At 46.3% G+C, this 15,204-nt stretch overlaps 1 protein-coding gene across 1 annotated transcript in view; it reads left to right on the top strand.

The window, feature by feature from the left end:
- Positions 1-1,491: 1,491 nt before the first annotated feature.
- Positions 1,492-15,204, top strand: part of LOC141146118 (uncharacterized) — an 84,744-nt gene continuing 71,031 nt past the window's right edge. The window contains exon 1 of the mRNA XM_073632872.1: positions 1,492-3,342. Within this exon, the coding sequence (XP_073488973.1) occupies positions 1,753-3,342 (1,590 nt within the window). The 5' untranslated portion in view covers positions 1,492-1,752. The remainder of the gene's footprint in view (positions 3,343-15,204) is intronic.

Here is a 15,204-nt window from a genome sequence, read left to right as displayed (position 1 = left end):
TCGCAGGGATCAGGCCTGACTCTGCGAACGCTGCAGTTATGCGTTTAGTGTTTTGTTAGTGACAGTGAACGACCGATACTGCACTTGGGTGGGCTGGGCCCGGCAGAGGGGCAAAACGCAGGTGCTAGCAGGTATCTGGGCTGATCCCGCTAACACTGCGTTTTTGGGAACCCTAAACTGCTGGGGATGCTAGTATAGATCTGATCAGATCAGATATTGATCCGTTCAGATACTATACCACTAAGGGAGGTGTATGGTGCGTGCGTGAGTGTTATCGGTACTGGCGCTAACCTGACGCTGCCTGGGGCTGGTGCTTGCCAGTTCACCAAAATGCTACCAAAAAAACTGTTAGCGATCGCAGGGATCAGGCCTGACTCTGCGAATGCTGCAGTTATGCGTTTACTGTTTTGTAAGTGTCAGTGATCGATCGATACTGCACTTGGGTGGGCTGGGCCGGGCGGAGGGGCAAAACGCAGGTGCTAGCAGGTATCTGGGCTGATCCCGCTAACACTGCGTTTTTGGGAACCCTAAACTGCTGGGGACACTAGTATAGATCTGATCGGATCAGATATTGATCCGTTCAGATACTATACCACTAAGGGAGGTGTACGGTGCGTGCGTGTTAGCGGTACTGGCGCTAACCGGACGCTGCCTGGGGCGACGCATATCACCGCCGGGCGATCAGTGGGCTAAACCTTTAATCGGTAATAAACGGCTGGTGCCCTGACACTATAAAAAATAAACGAACTAACTAGTGTCACCCGTAACACTTATACGGTGATCAGTGGTGAAAGGGTAAACTAGGGGGCAATCAAGGGGTTAAAACATTTGTTAGGTAGTATATGGGGGTCCCTGACGCTATAAAACGCTGACGGCGAGCCTAAATATTTACCTCCCTAACTAGCGTAACCAGTGACACTAAAAAACTTAAAACTTTATTAGGGGGGTTAGGGGGTATCCTAGACCTAAAGGGGGCTAATACTAACTGCCCTACCACACTAACTGTCACAAACTGACACCAATACAGTAATCAGAAAAAAAAAACTGCTTGGTGTCGGTGTGACGGGGGGGGGGGGTGATTGGGGGGTGATCGGGGGTGTAATGTGTGCCTGGCATGTTCTACTGTGTGTGTGTGTTGTGCACTCACAGCGATGTCTTCTCTCCTCGGCACCGGAACGGAAAATACCGAGCCGAGGAGAGATGACATCATTTCCTTTGCTGCTGTTTAGCATACAGCAGCAGAGGAAGTACGTGATTGGCTGGGAGCGATCGCGAGGGGGGGGCCACGAATGGATGGTCTCCCCCTCACCTCTCATCGCTCCCAGACAAAAGCCGACCACCTCGGGCACTGGGGGGGTCCGATCGGACCCCCCGCCCGCGGGAGGCAGATCACGTATAGGTACGTGGTTCTGCCTGCCCATGCCACTCTGCCAACGTACATCCTTGTGAGGCGGTCGGCAAGTGGTTAAGGTTGGGCCTCATTTGTATGGTTTTGGTAAATCTGAAGACAAAAATCTGCAGAAAATCTAATAGCGTGTATGGGGTCTAACAGTCACTACATCGTGTGACCAGAACACTCCCGTATATGAAAATACCACTTCAACTTAGACATTCACTTTATGCACATACTTCCTGCAGATATAAGTTGCAAAACAAGATCAGCCCCTCCCTGTGGTGAGAAATGTGAGACGTGTCCTCTGGTTTCTGAGTGTCGGAGACTTTGACTTTCATTTCTCTCTTCTGCTGTCAGAAATGGCGTCTGCTGAAGTGAGACAAGAGCTGGACTGTTCCATCTGTCTGGAAATCTATAAGGAACCTGTAATGCTGAGCTGTGGACACAACTTCTGCCGGGTCTGTATTGATCGTGTGTTGGATACACAGGTGGGGTCTGGAGGTTATTCATGTCCTCAGTGCAGAAAAAGGTCTAGAAGTCGTCCTACACTGCAGAGGAACATAACGCTGTGTAATATAGTGGAGACTTTACGATCTACTCATCCAGATCAGAAGAAGACTGGAATCTTCTGTACTTACTGTATTCACTCTCCTGTACCTGCTGTTAAATCCTGTCTGATGTGTGAAGCTTCTCTGTGTGATAATCACCTGAGAGTCCACAGCAAGGCACCAGAACATGTCCTAACTGATCCCACCACTTCCATGGAGAACAGAAAATGCTCCATCCATAGAGAACTTCTTAAATATTACTGCACTGAGGACTCTGCCTGTATCTGTGTGTCCTGCAGTTTGGCTGGAGAACACCGGGGACACAAGGTGGAGACTCTGGATGAGGCCTCTGAGAAGAAGAAACAGGAACTGAGAAATGTTCTGCAGAAACTGATTGCTAAAAGAAAGGAGATTGAGCAAAGAGTCCAGAGTCTGCAGGAACTTAAGGGAAACGTACAAGAAAAATCAGCTGGTCTAACAGGGAGAGTGACTGCCCTGTTCATAGAGCTCAGGAGACATCTGGAGGACCTGGAGAAGAGAGTCCTGAGGAACATCTCCAACCAGGAAGAGTGGATCTCACAGTCATTGTCTGATTTGATTGATCAGCTGAAAATAAAGAAGGACGTTCTGTCCAGGAAGATGGAGGACATTGAGGAGCTGTGTAACATGACTGACCCACTGACTGTCCTACAGGAATCAGACACAGGGGACTTGTGTGATACTGAGGAGGGAGATGATGAGGACAGAGAGAGACATGATAGACTCCTCCATGATGGAGGGGATCTGGATGTGGGTGGAATCTCACACACATTACACAGAGGGTTATCTGATATGATAAAAGGGGGAAATGTATTCTTCTATATACAGGAAGCTTCAGACATATTACTGGATGTGAACACAGCTCATAATAATCTACAGATATCAGATGACATGAAAACTGTATCCTGGTCAGATATAAAGCAGAATCATCCAGAAACAACGGAGAGATTTCAGACATGTTTCCAGGTATTAAGCAGTCAGAGATTTTCCTCAGGACGACATTACTGGGACGTGGATGTCAGTGAGGCAGAAGATTACAGAGTTGGGATGTGTTATCCCAGCATAAAGAGGAGAGGAGTGCAGACAGTGATTGGAAATAATAACAAGTCCTGGGGTTTGCACAGGTATAGCACTGGGTGTTATCTAATACATGACAATAATCTGATCAGCGCATCTCCCAATCTCTCCAGTAACAGAGTCAGGATCGATGTGGATTATGAGGCCGGGCAGCTGTCCTTTTATGATCTGTGTGAGCCGATCAGACACCTCCACACCTTCACCACCACCTTCACTGAGCCCCTCCATGCCGGGTTATATGTAACAAAAGGTTATATAAAGATCTCTGGGAGGGTCAGGAGACGTGTAAAATGATCATATTACAAGAAATCTGAGCTAAATCTGGTGAGAAATGTCAATCTGGTTCATAGGATGACACAGTTTGTACAGATAACGTATTTCTTCAATTGATGGATCTGGTAGATCTCAGCACAGGAGAGTCTCCTCCATCACTTCCACACTCAATAAGACAAGGGGGGGGGGGATTTGGGGGCTTTATTATTTATACAATCTTATTGTAGAATCTCCTTTAGATCTACCATCAGCTGCCTAATATATGTGCCTGCCTGATTTTAACTAAATCAATGACTTTTCAAGTTTTACTTGACATTACATAATTTTGGTAAAGCCAAAGGAGATTTGGTAGTGTATGGTCAGCTTTAGATTTACCAAAAATATAAGGACACACATACATTATCCATTCAAATTGTATCCAGGAAAGTACTTACACTACATAGTTGATTGTACAATCTGCTTTAGATCTACTATTGGATTTTATAGTGTATGGTCAAATTTAAGGGTTATGTTAGGTTAGGGATTAAGGTTAAATTTAAGGAGCCATTATATTTGAGGAACAAGGTGTTAAATACTAATATTTAAGTGTTTAACCACTTACGGACCGCCCGCCGCAGTTATACGTCATCTGTTTGAAGACGAATATCGTTGTTATGGCAGCAGCTACCTACCATAACCCCAGTATCCTCTTCTTCGGCGGGCGGTCCGCTTTCAGATATAAGTGATCTCTGCGGTGGACTCAATGCAATATCACTTTTATCGGCGGCGGAAGAGGGCCCCCCCCCCCAGATTTTTAAGGGTAAAAGTTTGTCGCCATTCCACGAGTGGGGGCAACTTTGAAGCGTGACATGTTGGGTATCAATTTACTCGGTGTAACATCATCTTTCACAATATTAAAAAAATTGGGGTAGCTTTACTGTTGTCTTATTTTTCAATTCAAAAAAGTGTATTTTTTCTAAAAAAAAAAAAGTGCATTTGTAAGACCGCTGCGCAAATACGGTGGGACAAAAAGTATTGCAACAACCGCCATTGTGTTCTCTAGGGTGTTAGAAATAAAATATATAATATTTGGGGGTTCTAAGTACATTTCTAGCAAAAAAAAATGGCTTTAACTTGTAAACAACAAGTTTGAAAAATAGGCCCGGTCCTTAAGTGGTTAAAGTATAACTAAACAGTTTTTAAAATTTTGGAACACGTGGGAAGGCATTTGTCACAAACACGTACTTACCGAGGCCGAGATGCCGAGAGCGGCTCGCCCTTACGACCACGCGCACCCAGACCCCCGAAATGGGTACAGGAGGCTGGGGGCACGCGGAGGCACGGGCTTCCGGGTGAATAGCAGGTTCAGAGGCTGGGAGCGGGTGCCCTGAGATCCAGGGGGGAGCAAGGCTGCAAACACAAGCAGAGGTTAGGGAATAGGCAGGTATGATCAGGGTAGTCCAGCAGAGAGGTGGTTAATCAGGCCAGGGGTTCGGTACACAGGTCAGGCAGAGTGCTTAGGGACAATCCAGGAGAGTAGTGGTTAATCAGGCAGAGGTTCGGTACACAGAGCAGGCAAGCACTAGGGACAATCCAGGAGAGTAGTGGTTAATCAGGCAGAGGTTCGGTACACAGAGCAGGCAAGCACTAGGGACAATCCAGGAGAGTAGTGGTTAATCAGGCAGAGATTTGGTACACAGATCAGACTATAAGGCTTTAGGGAACACAGGCACAAGGAAGCAGGGGAGAGCTGACGACAAACCAGCAACCCGACTGGGTGCTGGAGCCGTCAGATATAGCCCCCGTGCCCGGCGAGCGCGTCAGCGTGACGCGCTACCGGGCACCCGCACGGGCTACGGCGCGCACACGGGGACCGCCGTGCACCCGCGCGCGCCGCACCATCAGGCCGCGGACGGGTGTGCGGCGAAGCGCTCGTCCCGTGCGCATGCGCACCGGAGCCCGGCGAGCGGAGACGCTCCCTGGCTCCTGACAGTGCCCCCCTCCTAAGGGCGGACACTGGACGCCAAGGCTGGCCATTAGTTCTGGATGATCTTGATGGAATGCTCGAATTAACTGTGGAGCGTGTAGGTTCCTGGCGGGTTCCCAAGAATTATCTTCGGGAGGGTACCCCTTCCATTGAATCAGGTACTGTAACTGCCTGCCCCTCTTCCTGCAACCAAGAATGGATTCCACTTCAAATTCATTCTCGCCATCAATTCTGACTGGCGGAGGAGGAGGTTCTTTTCTTCCTGGAAAAGGGCTGGGCACCACAGGCTTCAATAGTGACACATGAAAAACGGGGTGAATCCGGTATGTTTTGGGAAGTGTCAATTCCACCGCCACAGGGTTGATAATCCTCTTGATTTGAAAAGGCCCAATGAACTTAGGCCCGAGCTTTCGAGAAGGCAGAGGTAATTTCAGATTGATGGTGGACAGCCAGACCTCGTCTCCTACGTCAAATTTTGGACTTGCCTTTCTGTCCCGGTCGTACTGTTTCTTATAGTCCCCCTGGGTCTTGTGTAATGTATCTTGAATCCTTTGAAAATTGGACTGTAGTGAGATTATCCTATCCTGGACTGCAGGAACTGCCGTTTCTGGAATGTTGTTAGCAAAGGATGTGGGATGGAACCCACAATTGGTCCAGAAAGGAGTCTGGTTGGTGGAGGCATGGATAGAATTATTGTACGCAAATTCCGCGTAAGAGAGAAGGCTCGCCCAATCATCCTGAGAACCCGAACAAAAGCATCGGAGGTACTGCTCCAGCGTCTGGTTGGTCCTCTCTGTCTGACCATTGCTCTGAGGGTGATAAGCTGAAGAAAGGCAAATGTTGATCCCCAAAGCCTTGCACAGTTCTCTCCAGAATTTGGACGTGAACTGAACGCCTCTGTCTGACACGATACTCCTTGGTATCCCATGGAGCCTAACGATCTCCTTTAGAAAAATGTTGGCCGTCTCCACGGCAGAGGGAGTACCCCTCATGGGCAGAAAGTGGGCCATTTTGGAAAGGCGGTCGACCACAACTAGGATGGTGGAGAAATTCTCTGAGCTGGGTAGGTCAACGATGAAGTCCATGGAGACGTCAGCCCAAGGTCGTTCCGGAATGGGCAAAGGTCTGAGCAAACCCCAGGGTTTGATGTTCTGGCCCTTGCTTCTCTGGCATCGGAGACAGGACGCCACATATTCCCTACAGTCCCTTCTCCATCCTGGCCACCAAAAGGAACGAGAAAGGAGCTCAGCCGTCTTCTTGTTCCCGAAGTGTCCTGCCATCTTGTGATCATGACACATTTGAAGGGCTAGGGGCCGAGTCACCTGTGGCACAAATATTTTTCCTTTGATCCAGAAAAGGTCTTCATATTTTTTCAGGGAATGCACAGCTGGTTCCGTACATGTGTCTGATGAAGATTTGATGGAGGATATTAAGTCTGCTTGGGTTAATCCAAGAAAATTTTGAGGAGAGAGGATCGTGCATGGTGTTGGTATTTGGGAGTCTGCGGAAAACATTCGTGAAAGGGCATCAGCCTTCCCGTTCTTTGCCCCAGGTCTGTATGCAATATGGAAATTAAAACGAGAGAAGAACAGGGCCCATCGGGCTTGGCGGGGTTTTAATCGTCTTGCTGTTCTGAGGTACTCAAGGTTTTTGTGATCCGTAAAGATCATCACCGGATGGACTGCCCCCTCCAGCAGATACCTCCATTCCTCCAAAGCAAACTTTATAGCCAGCAGCTCTCTGTCACCCACGTCGTAATTAAGTTCCGGTGGACTGAGTTTCCGGGAAGCGAAAGCTACTGGATGCAGGATGGCCTTTGGTCCCTGTCTCTGGGAAAGGATTGCTCCGGTTGCGATTTCTGATGCATCGACCTCCAATACGAAGGGTTGAGTCGGGTCAGGATGGCAAAGGATTGGAGCAGAACTGAATAGTTCTTTTAACTTAAGAAAAGCCTCTTGAGCGGCTGCGGACCACTGGAACGAATGATGCTGCCGAGTTAGTTGAGTAATAGGTGCCACAATGGCAGAGAATCCCACGATGAATTTCCGATAGAAATTAGCAAATCCGATAAACCTCTGTACTGCTTTCTTATTTGATGGAGCTGGCCACTCCTGAATTGCCTGAATCTTCTGAGGGTCCATTGCAACCCCATTGGTGGAAAGTATGAATCCCAAGAATTGTATGGTTGATCTCTCAAACTCACACTTTTCGGCTTTTAGGTATAGCTTGTGTTGCAAGAGAATAGCGAGAACTGTTTTAACGTGTCTCCTGTGCATCTCTAGCGTAGGGGAGAAGATGAGGATGTCGTCCAGATACACCACCAGGAAGTCATCTAGATATTGTCGGAAGATGTCATTCACTAGATGTTGGAAGGTGGCTGGAGCATTGCAGAGGCCGAATGGCATCACCAAATATTCAAAGTGGCCGAATCTGGATCTAAAGGCCGTTTTCCATTCGTCTCCAGCCCTGATCCTGACGAGGTTGTAGGCCCCCCGGAGGTCAAGTTTGGAGAACACCTTGGCCGATCGAAACCTTTGGAATAGCTCAGGAATGAGTGGCAGCGGGTACCGATTCTTGATTGTGATGTTGTTGAGTTGTCGATAGTCTATGCAGGGTCTAAGAGTACCGTCTTTTTTTCCCACGAAAAAGATACCTGCTCCAGCGGGTGAAGATGAAGGGCGGATGAAACCTTTCTCAAGATTTTCATCTATGTACTGCTTTAGAGCCTCCAGCTCGGTTTCAGAAAGGGGGAATATCCGGCCAAATGGAATCTCAGAGCCAGGAAGAAGATCAATTGGACAGTCGTAGGCCCTGTGAGGTGGTAGGCGGTCAGCCATTTGTTTACTGAAGACCTCCTGAAACTCGAGATATTCAGAGGGGACGTGTTGGAGGTTGTTTGGCGGTACCGCCATTGTGGCACAAACTTTGGAATCCGGAAGCAGGCAGTGTTGGGAGCAATACTGAGAAGGGAATGATACTGACTTGGTGCTCCATTTGATTAGCGGATCGTGGGCTTGCAACCATGGTAGGCCGAGTATGATGGGGAAGATTGGTGAGCGAATTAGGTCAAGCCGTAAGAACTCCCGGTGGCCGGAGTCCGTGACGACTGAAATAGGTTGGGTCTCCTGGGTGATGGGGCCTGAGCAAGGAAGGGATCCGTCGGCCAGGTGTATTTGTAGATCCTGCTCTTTGGTCTGTAGAGGGATCTTCAATCTGTGTGCCAAGGCGGAATCTATAAAACAGCTGCAGGCCCCGGAATCAACGATGGCCTGCAGGCGAGTCTCCTTTTCCGGAAGCTGCAGAGAAACAAACAACATCACATAAGCCTTGGGGATGTTATGGTTAGGAAAGTTCAATATGTTTGACTGAGGGAACTTACTGGGCCTGATCGGACAGCTGCGCAGGAAGTGCCCGGTTCCTCCGCAGTAGAGGCAAAGGTTAGACTGCCGTCTGCGCTGTTTCTCCTCGGAGGTCAAGGGACCTCGGACCAAACCGAGCTGCATTGGTTCGACCTCAGGGACCGATGCGGTAGTAACTGAAGGTGAAGTTTGGGATACTGTGGAGTGAGGTCGCGGTGATGCCCAGGCAGGGCGAGGCTGCTGAAACCGTTCTGAGCGCCGCTCCCTAAGGCGCCGATCAAGTTTTGTAGCTGCTTGAATAAGTTCCTCTAAGGAAGCAGGGGTCTCCATCCTGGCTAACTCGTCTTTGAGTAATTCAGATAGGCCTTGGCGGTACTGGTAACGTAAGGCCGGCTCATTCCAGTTGGTGTCGGCCGCCCACTTACGGAATTCTACTGTATAGTCCTCAATAGGTCTTCTTCCTTGGGACAAATGGTGCAAGATAGCTTCGGCGGTGGCCATGCGTTGCGGATCATCGTAGAGCTGGGTCATGCTCTCAAAGAACGCTTCGATAGTGTTCAGGGCAGGGCTGCGCTGTTCCATCAGGCTGTGGGCCCAAGCCTGGGGTTCCTCGGAAAGCAGGGAAATGGCAAACCCCACCTTGACGATCTCTGAAGAGAAGGTTCTTGGCTGTAGAGCGAAGTATAGGGAACATGCGTTTTTGAAAGCCCTAAACTTCTTGCGATCTCCCGAGAACCGTTCAGGTGTAGGGACCCTGGGCTCAGGAAGGGCCATAACCACAGTGGGGTTGGCCGGAGCTTGAGGAAGCGGACCCCCACTGCTGGGTGCAGGAGCTGCGGCTGCGGAGGGTAGTAACCCGGAGATCTGCTGCAGGCGGTTATCAACTTGTGTGTAGCCTTCTTGCAGCTTTTGTACGGAGTCCGCCAGGGTAGATACTTGCTGACATAAGATCTCCAAAGGAGAGCGCGCTCTGTCGGCCTCAGACATCTGGCTGGTTTGTACTGTCACAAACACGTACTTACCGAGGCCGAGATGCCGAGAGCGGCTCGCCCTTACGACCACGCGCACCCAGACCCCCGAAATGGGTACAGGAGGCTGGGGGCACGCGGAGGCACGGGCTTCCGGGTGAATAGCAGGTTCAGAGGCTGGGAGCGGGTGCCCCGAGATCCAGGGGGGAGCAAGGCTGCAAACACAAGCAGAGGTTAGGGAATAGGCAGGTATGATCAGGGTAGTCCAGCAGAGAGGTGGTTAATCAGGCCAGGGGTTCGGTACACAGGTCAGGCAGAGTGCTTAGGGACAATCCAGGAGAGTAGTGGTTAATCAGGCAGAGGTTCGGTACACAGAGCAGGCAAGCACTAGGGACAATCCAGGAGAGTAGTGGTTAATCAGGCAGAGGTTCGGTACACAGAGCAGGCAAGCACTAGGGACAATCCAGGAGAGTAGTGGTTAATCAGGCAGAGATTCGGTACACAGATCAGACTATAAGGCTTTAGGGAACACAGGCACAAGGAAGCAGGGGAGAGCTGACGACAAACCAGCAACCCGACTGGGTGCTGGAGCCGTCAGATATAGCCCCCGTGCCCGGCGAGCGCGTCAGCGTGACGCGCTACCGGGCACCCGCACGGGCTACGGCGCGCACACGGGGACCGCCGTGCACCCGCGCGCGCCGCACCATCAGGCCGCGGACGGGTGTGCGGCGAAGCGCTCGTCCCGTGCGCATGCGCACCGGAGCCCGGCGAGCGGAGACGCTCCCTGGCTCCTGACAGCATTAGAGCCCCTGTCAGGTCTCTATTGTGGTCTGTGCCCCCGTTAGGGAGACTCACCTTCTCGATTTGTCCTGTTTATTGATATCACAGAAAAAAGAGAGAAAAAGAAAATTACAAATATTGGGTTGTCCCCAGAACAGGAATAGAGGGGAAATTTTCCATTGTGGACACTAGTTCTGGCGATAACCAGGGATTTCATAGTAGGTGAGGTTGAAAAAAGACACAAGTCCATCAAGTCCAACCTATGTGTGTGATTATGTGTCAGTATTACATTACATATCCCTGTATATTGCGGTCATTCAGGTGATTATCTAATAGTTTCTTGAAGCTATCAATGCTCCCCGCTGAGACCACCGCCTGTGGAAGGGAATTCCACATCCTTGCCGCTCTTACAGTAAAGAACCCTCTACGTAGTTTAAGGTTAAACCTCTTTTCCTCTAATTGCAATGAGTGGCCACGAGTCTTATTAAACTCTCTTCTGCGAAAAAGTTTTATCCCTATTGTGGGGTCACCAGTACAGTATTTGTAAATTGAAATCATATCCCCTCTCAAGCGTCTCTTCTCCAGAGAGAATAAGTTCAGTGCTCGCAACCTTTCCTCATAACTAAGATCCTCCAGACCCTTTATTAGCTTTGTTGCCCTTCTTTGTACTCGCTCCATTTCCAGTACGTCCCTCCTGAGGACTGGTGCCCAGAACTGGACAGCATACTCCAGGTGCGGGCGGACCAGAGTCTTGTAGAGCGGGAGAATTATCGTTTTATCTCTGCAGTTGATCCCCCTTTTAATGCATGCCAATATTCTGTTTGCTTTATTAGCAGCAGCTTGGCATTGCATGCCGTTGCTGAGCCTATCATCCACTAGGACCCCCAAGTCCTTTTCCATCCTAGATTCCCCCAGAGGTTCTCCCCCCAGTGTATAGATTGCATTCATATTTTTGACACCCAAATGCATTATTTTACATTTTTCTACATTGAACCTCATTTGCCATGTAGTCGCCCACCCCATTAATTTGTTCAGGTCTTTTTGCAAGATTTCCACATCCTGCGGAGAAGTTATTGCCCTGCTTAGCTTAGTATCGTCTGCAAATACAGAGATGGAACTGTTTATCCCATCCTCCAGGTCATTTATGAACAAATTAAATAGGATTGGTCCCAGCACAGAACCCTGGGGGACCCCACTACCCACCCCTGACCATTCTGAGTACTCCCCATTTATCACCACCCTCTGAACACGCCCTTGTAGCCAGTTTTCAATCCATGTACTCACCCTATGGTCCATGCCAACGCACCTTATTTTGTACAGTAAACGTTTATGGGGAACTGTGTCAAATGCTTTTGCAAAATCCAGATACACCACGTCTACGGGCCTTCCTTTATCTAGATGGCAACTCACCTCCTCATAGAAGGTTAATAGATTGGTTTGGCAAGAACGATTCTTCATGAATCCATGCTGATTACTGCTAATGATATCATTCTTATTACTAAAATCTTGTATATAGTCCCTTATCATCCCCTCCAAGAGTTTACATACTATTGATGTTAGGCTAACTGGTCTGTAATTCCCAGGGATGTTTTTTGGGCCCTTTTTAAATATTGGTGCTACATTGGCTTTTCTCCAATCAGCTGGCACCATTCCAGTCAATAGACTGTCTGTAAAAATTAGGAACAACGGTCTGGCAATCACCTGACTGAGTTCCCTAAGTACCCTCGGATGCAAGCCATCTGGTCCCGGTGATTTATTAATGTTAAGTTTCTCAAGTCTAATTTTAATTCCGTCCTCTGTTAACCATGTAGGTGCTTCCTGTGTTGTGTCATGAGGATAAACACTGCAGTTTTGGTTACTGAAGCCCCCCGATTCACTCGTGAATACTGAGGAGAAGAATAAATTCAATACCTCTGCCATCTCCCCATCCTTTGTAACCAGATGTCCTTCCTCATTCTTTATGGGGCCAATATGGTCTGTCCTCCCTTTTTTACTGTTTACATACTTAAAGAATTTCTTGGGATTTTTTTTGCTCTCCTCCGCTATGTGTCTTTCATGTTCTATCTTAGCCATCCTAATTGCACCCTTACATTTCTTATTGCATTCTTTATAAATTCTGAATGCTGTGGATGATCCCTCAACCTTGTATTTTTTGAAGGCCTTCTCCTTTGCTTTTATATGCATTTTTACATTGGAGTTAAGCCATCCAGGATGTTTGTTCGCTCTTTTAAATTTATTACCCAATGGGATACATTGGCTAATGCCCTTATTTAATATGCTCTTAAAGCAAACCCATCTCTCCTCTGTATTCTTTGTTCCTAATATTTTATCCCAATTTATGCCTTTTAGCAAGGTTTGTAGTTTAGGGAAGTTGGCTCTTTTGAAATTCAGTGTCTTTGTGTTCCCTTCATGTCTCCTATTTGTGTGATTTAAACTGAAACTAATTGACCTGTGATCGCTGTTACCTAAATTGCCCCGTATTTCCACATCTGTTATCAGGTCTGTATTGTTGGTAATCAGTAGATCTAGTAATGTTTTATTTCTAGTTGGTGCGTCTACCATCTGACCCATAAAATTGTCCTGCAAGACATTAAGGAACTGGAATTTCCTCTCACTTCCTGTGTGGCTATAGGACGGAAATGAAGGAAAATCTCCCCAATAGGACACAGAAGGCAAAAAACCGATAGAGGTTATAAACTTCGCTTACTCTATTCAAAATGAGAAAAAGTTTTGCCTTTTTAGATCTAATTTATTATTTTATGTTAATTTTCATGCTTTGGTTTAAATTGTATATAAAGCCCTTTCTTAGTGTTGAAGAGAAGGGAGTAGAGAAAGTTCCCAAGAGACACAAAAAGTGAGAGGAAATCTCTCCAAGGTCAGAGGAATTCCCCTCTTAGATCAGTGTCACCGGAACACATGTCCCCATGGGAAGATTGTAGACATGCACTGCCGAAAAATGCATTTGTTTTCGTCTTCGTTTTAATTGTTTTTCTTTTTTTTTTTTTCGGGTCAATTCGTAAATTCGAAGATTCATAAATTCTAAAATAAAAACGAAAATCCAAAAATTCAAAATCAGAACTAACTAATATAAAGAACTATTAAATTATAGGTATTGGAACATCCTTTCAAATTTGGCTGTTAGTGAACGTAACGAATATGAATTTATCTGAAGTTACGAATTATCCAAAATAAGGAATGCCGCATCTAAACAAATGGAACAAATTAATAATAAGTAATAATAATTTTTTTTTATTATTATTGTCATTTATTATTAATTTGTTGAGTTCCATTTGTTTAGATGCGGCGTTCCTTATTTCGGATAATTCGTAACTTTGGATAAATTCATATTCATTACGTTCACTAACAGCCAAACTTGAAAGGATATTCCAATACCTATGATTTAATTTAATAGTTATTATTTCAGATTTTCGAATTTTCGGATTTTCGTATATTTGAATTTCAGAATATTTAAGAATATTGTAATCTTAGAATATTTGAGTTTACGAATATTCGCAGAAATTTGTTAATTTGGGTTTTCGTTAATTGGGACACTAAAAAAACGAATATGGAACGAAACGAATTGCGCATGTCTAGAAGATTTCCCCTCATTTCCTGTCTCAATGACAGCCATAAAAGGTCAGCCTTCTAGTTACATTCTGTGTCAGAGGCCAATGGTCACCAGGAGAAATACAGAGGGAAAATCTCTACGGGGGGGGGGGGGGGGCACAGACAGCAATAAAAGCCAGGCAGGGGTTCTAACCCTTCACCCCTCTATCCAAAATGATAAACTGCTTTGAGTTTAGATTTAGAGATCAGAGACGTGGGGGGTAGACTTAGGCCGGGTTCACATTGGCGCGCTGCGTTTTGAGAGCAGGTGTGTGAGAGGTTTATGTGCATTTTACATGTGTTTTTAGCCACAGTTCCATTGATTTCTATTAGGATCGCTTTTGCCGCGTTTTCTGACAAATACCACATGCCAATTCTTTTCTGCTCTTTCAGAAAACACGGCAAAACATGTGATCTAATAGAAGCCAATGGGACTGCGGTTAAAAACGTGTGAAAAACACATGTAAACCATCACTTTGTAATATGATCGGGGATAATATTTGTTATTGATGTTTCTAATTTCATTGTATTGGTTTAAGATTGTTTTATGATATAAAGAAAAAACTGATTGTTTGATTTTTGAACCTTTTTATATTTTTTTTTCTTTTTGGTGTATTATATATCCCATATCATATAAAGAATATGTCAATAAATCTCGGTGATGGTTCATATATCTGTATAAATTCACCAATAAAAATATCAGAAGAGATTGCTGTCATGTGAGTTAATGGTTGTACAGGTTGGGGGGTTAAAAAAGGTACATCTTTTCTGTGGTAACTTGGACAAAGAATATGCTGGATAATGTTGATGTTCTCTTTATTATTCTGTCTGCTTTCCCTTTTTGTGTTTTTTTTTTTTTTTTCTTTCTTTTTTTTGTGTATTTTGTTGTTATTCAAGATAGGGGACAGTAGAGGGGGGGAGTACAAACCACAAAATGTTAAAGTACCAAATCATATTTAGGAGCTTTTATTATTTTTAATGTGTTTTTAACCTACAATAAAATATACCAAAAGGATAAGGGGAAAATACAAAAAAAAGAGTGTACTGTCTCTTTAAATTTTAACCACTTCAATACCAAGCACTTTCACCCCCTTCCTGCCCAGGCCAGTTTTCAGCTTTCAGAGCTCTCACACTTTGAATGACTATTGCGCGGTCATACAACACTGTATATTAAAAAGAAAGGGCACTTAATTGC

This window comes from Aquarana catesbeiana, linkage group LG05, assembly GCF_042186555.1.
Source record: "Aquarana catesbeiana isolate 2022-GZ linkage group LG05, ASM4218655v1, whole genome shotgun sequence".
In the NCBI taxonomy this organism is placed as follows: Eukaryota; Metazoa; Chordata; class Amphibia; order Anura; family Ranidae; genus Aquarana; species Aquarana catesbeiana.
The sequence above is the reverse complement of the archived record's forward strand: the minus strand, read 5'-3'. Positions and strand labels throughout refer to the sequence as shown.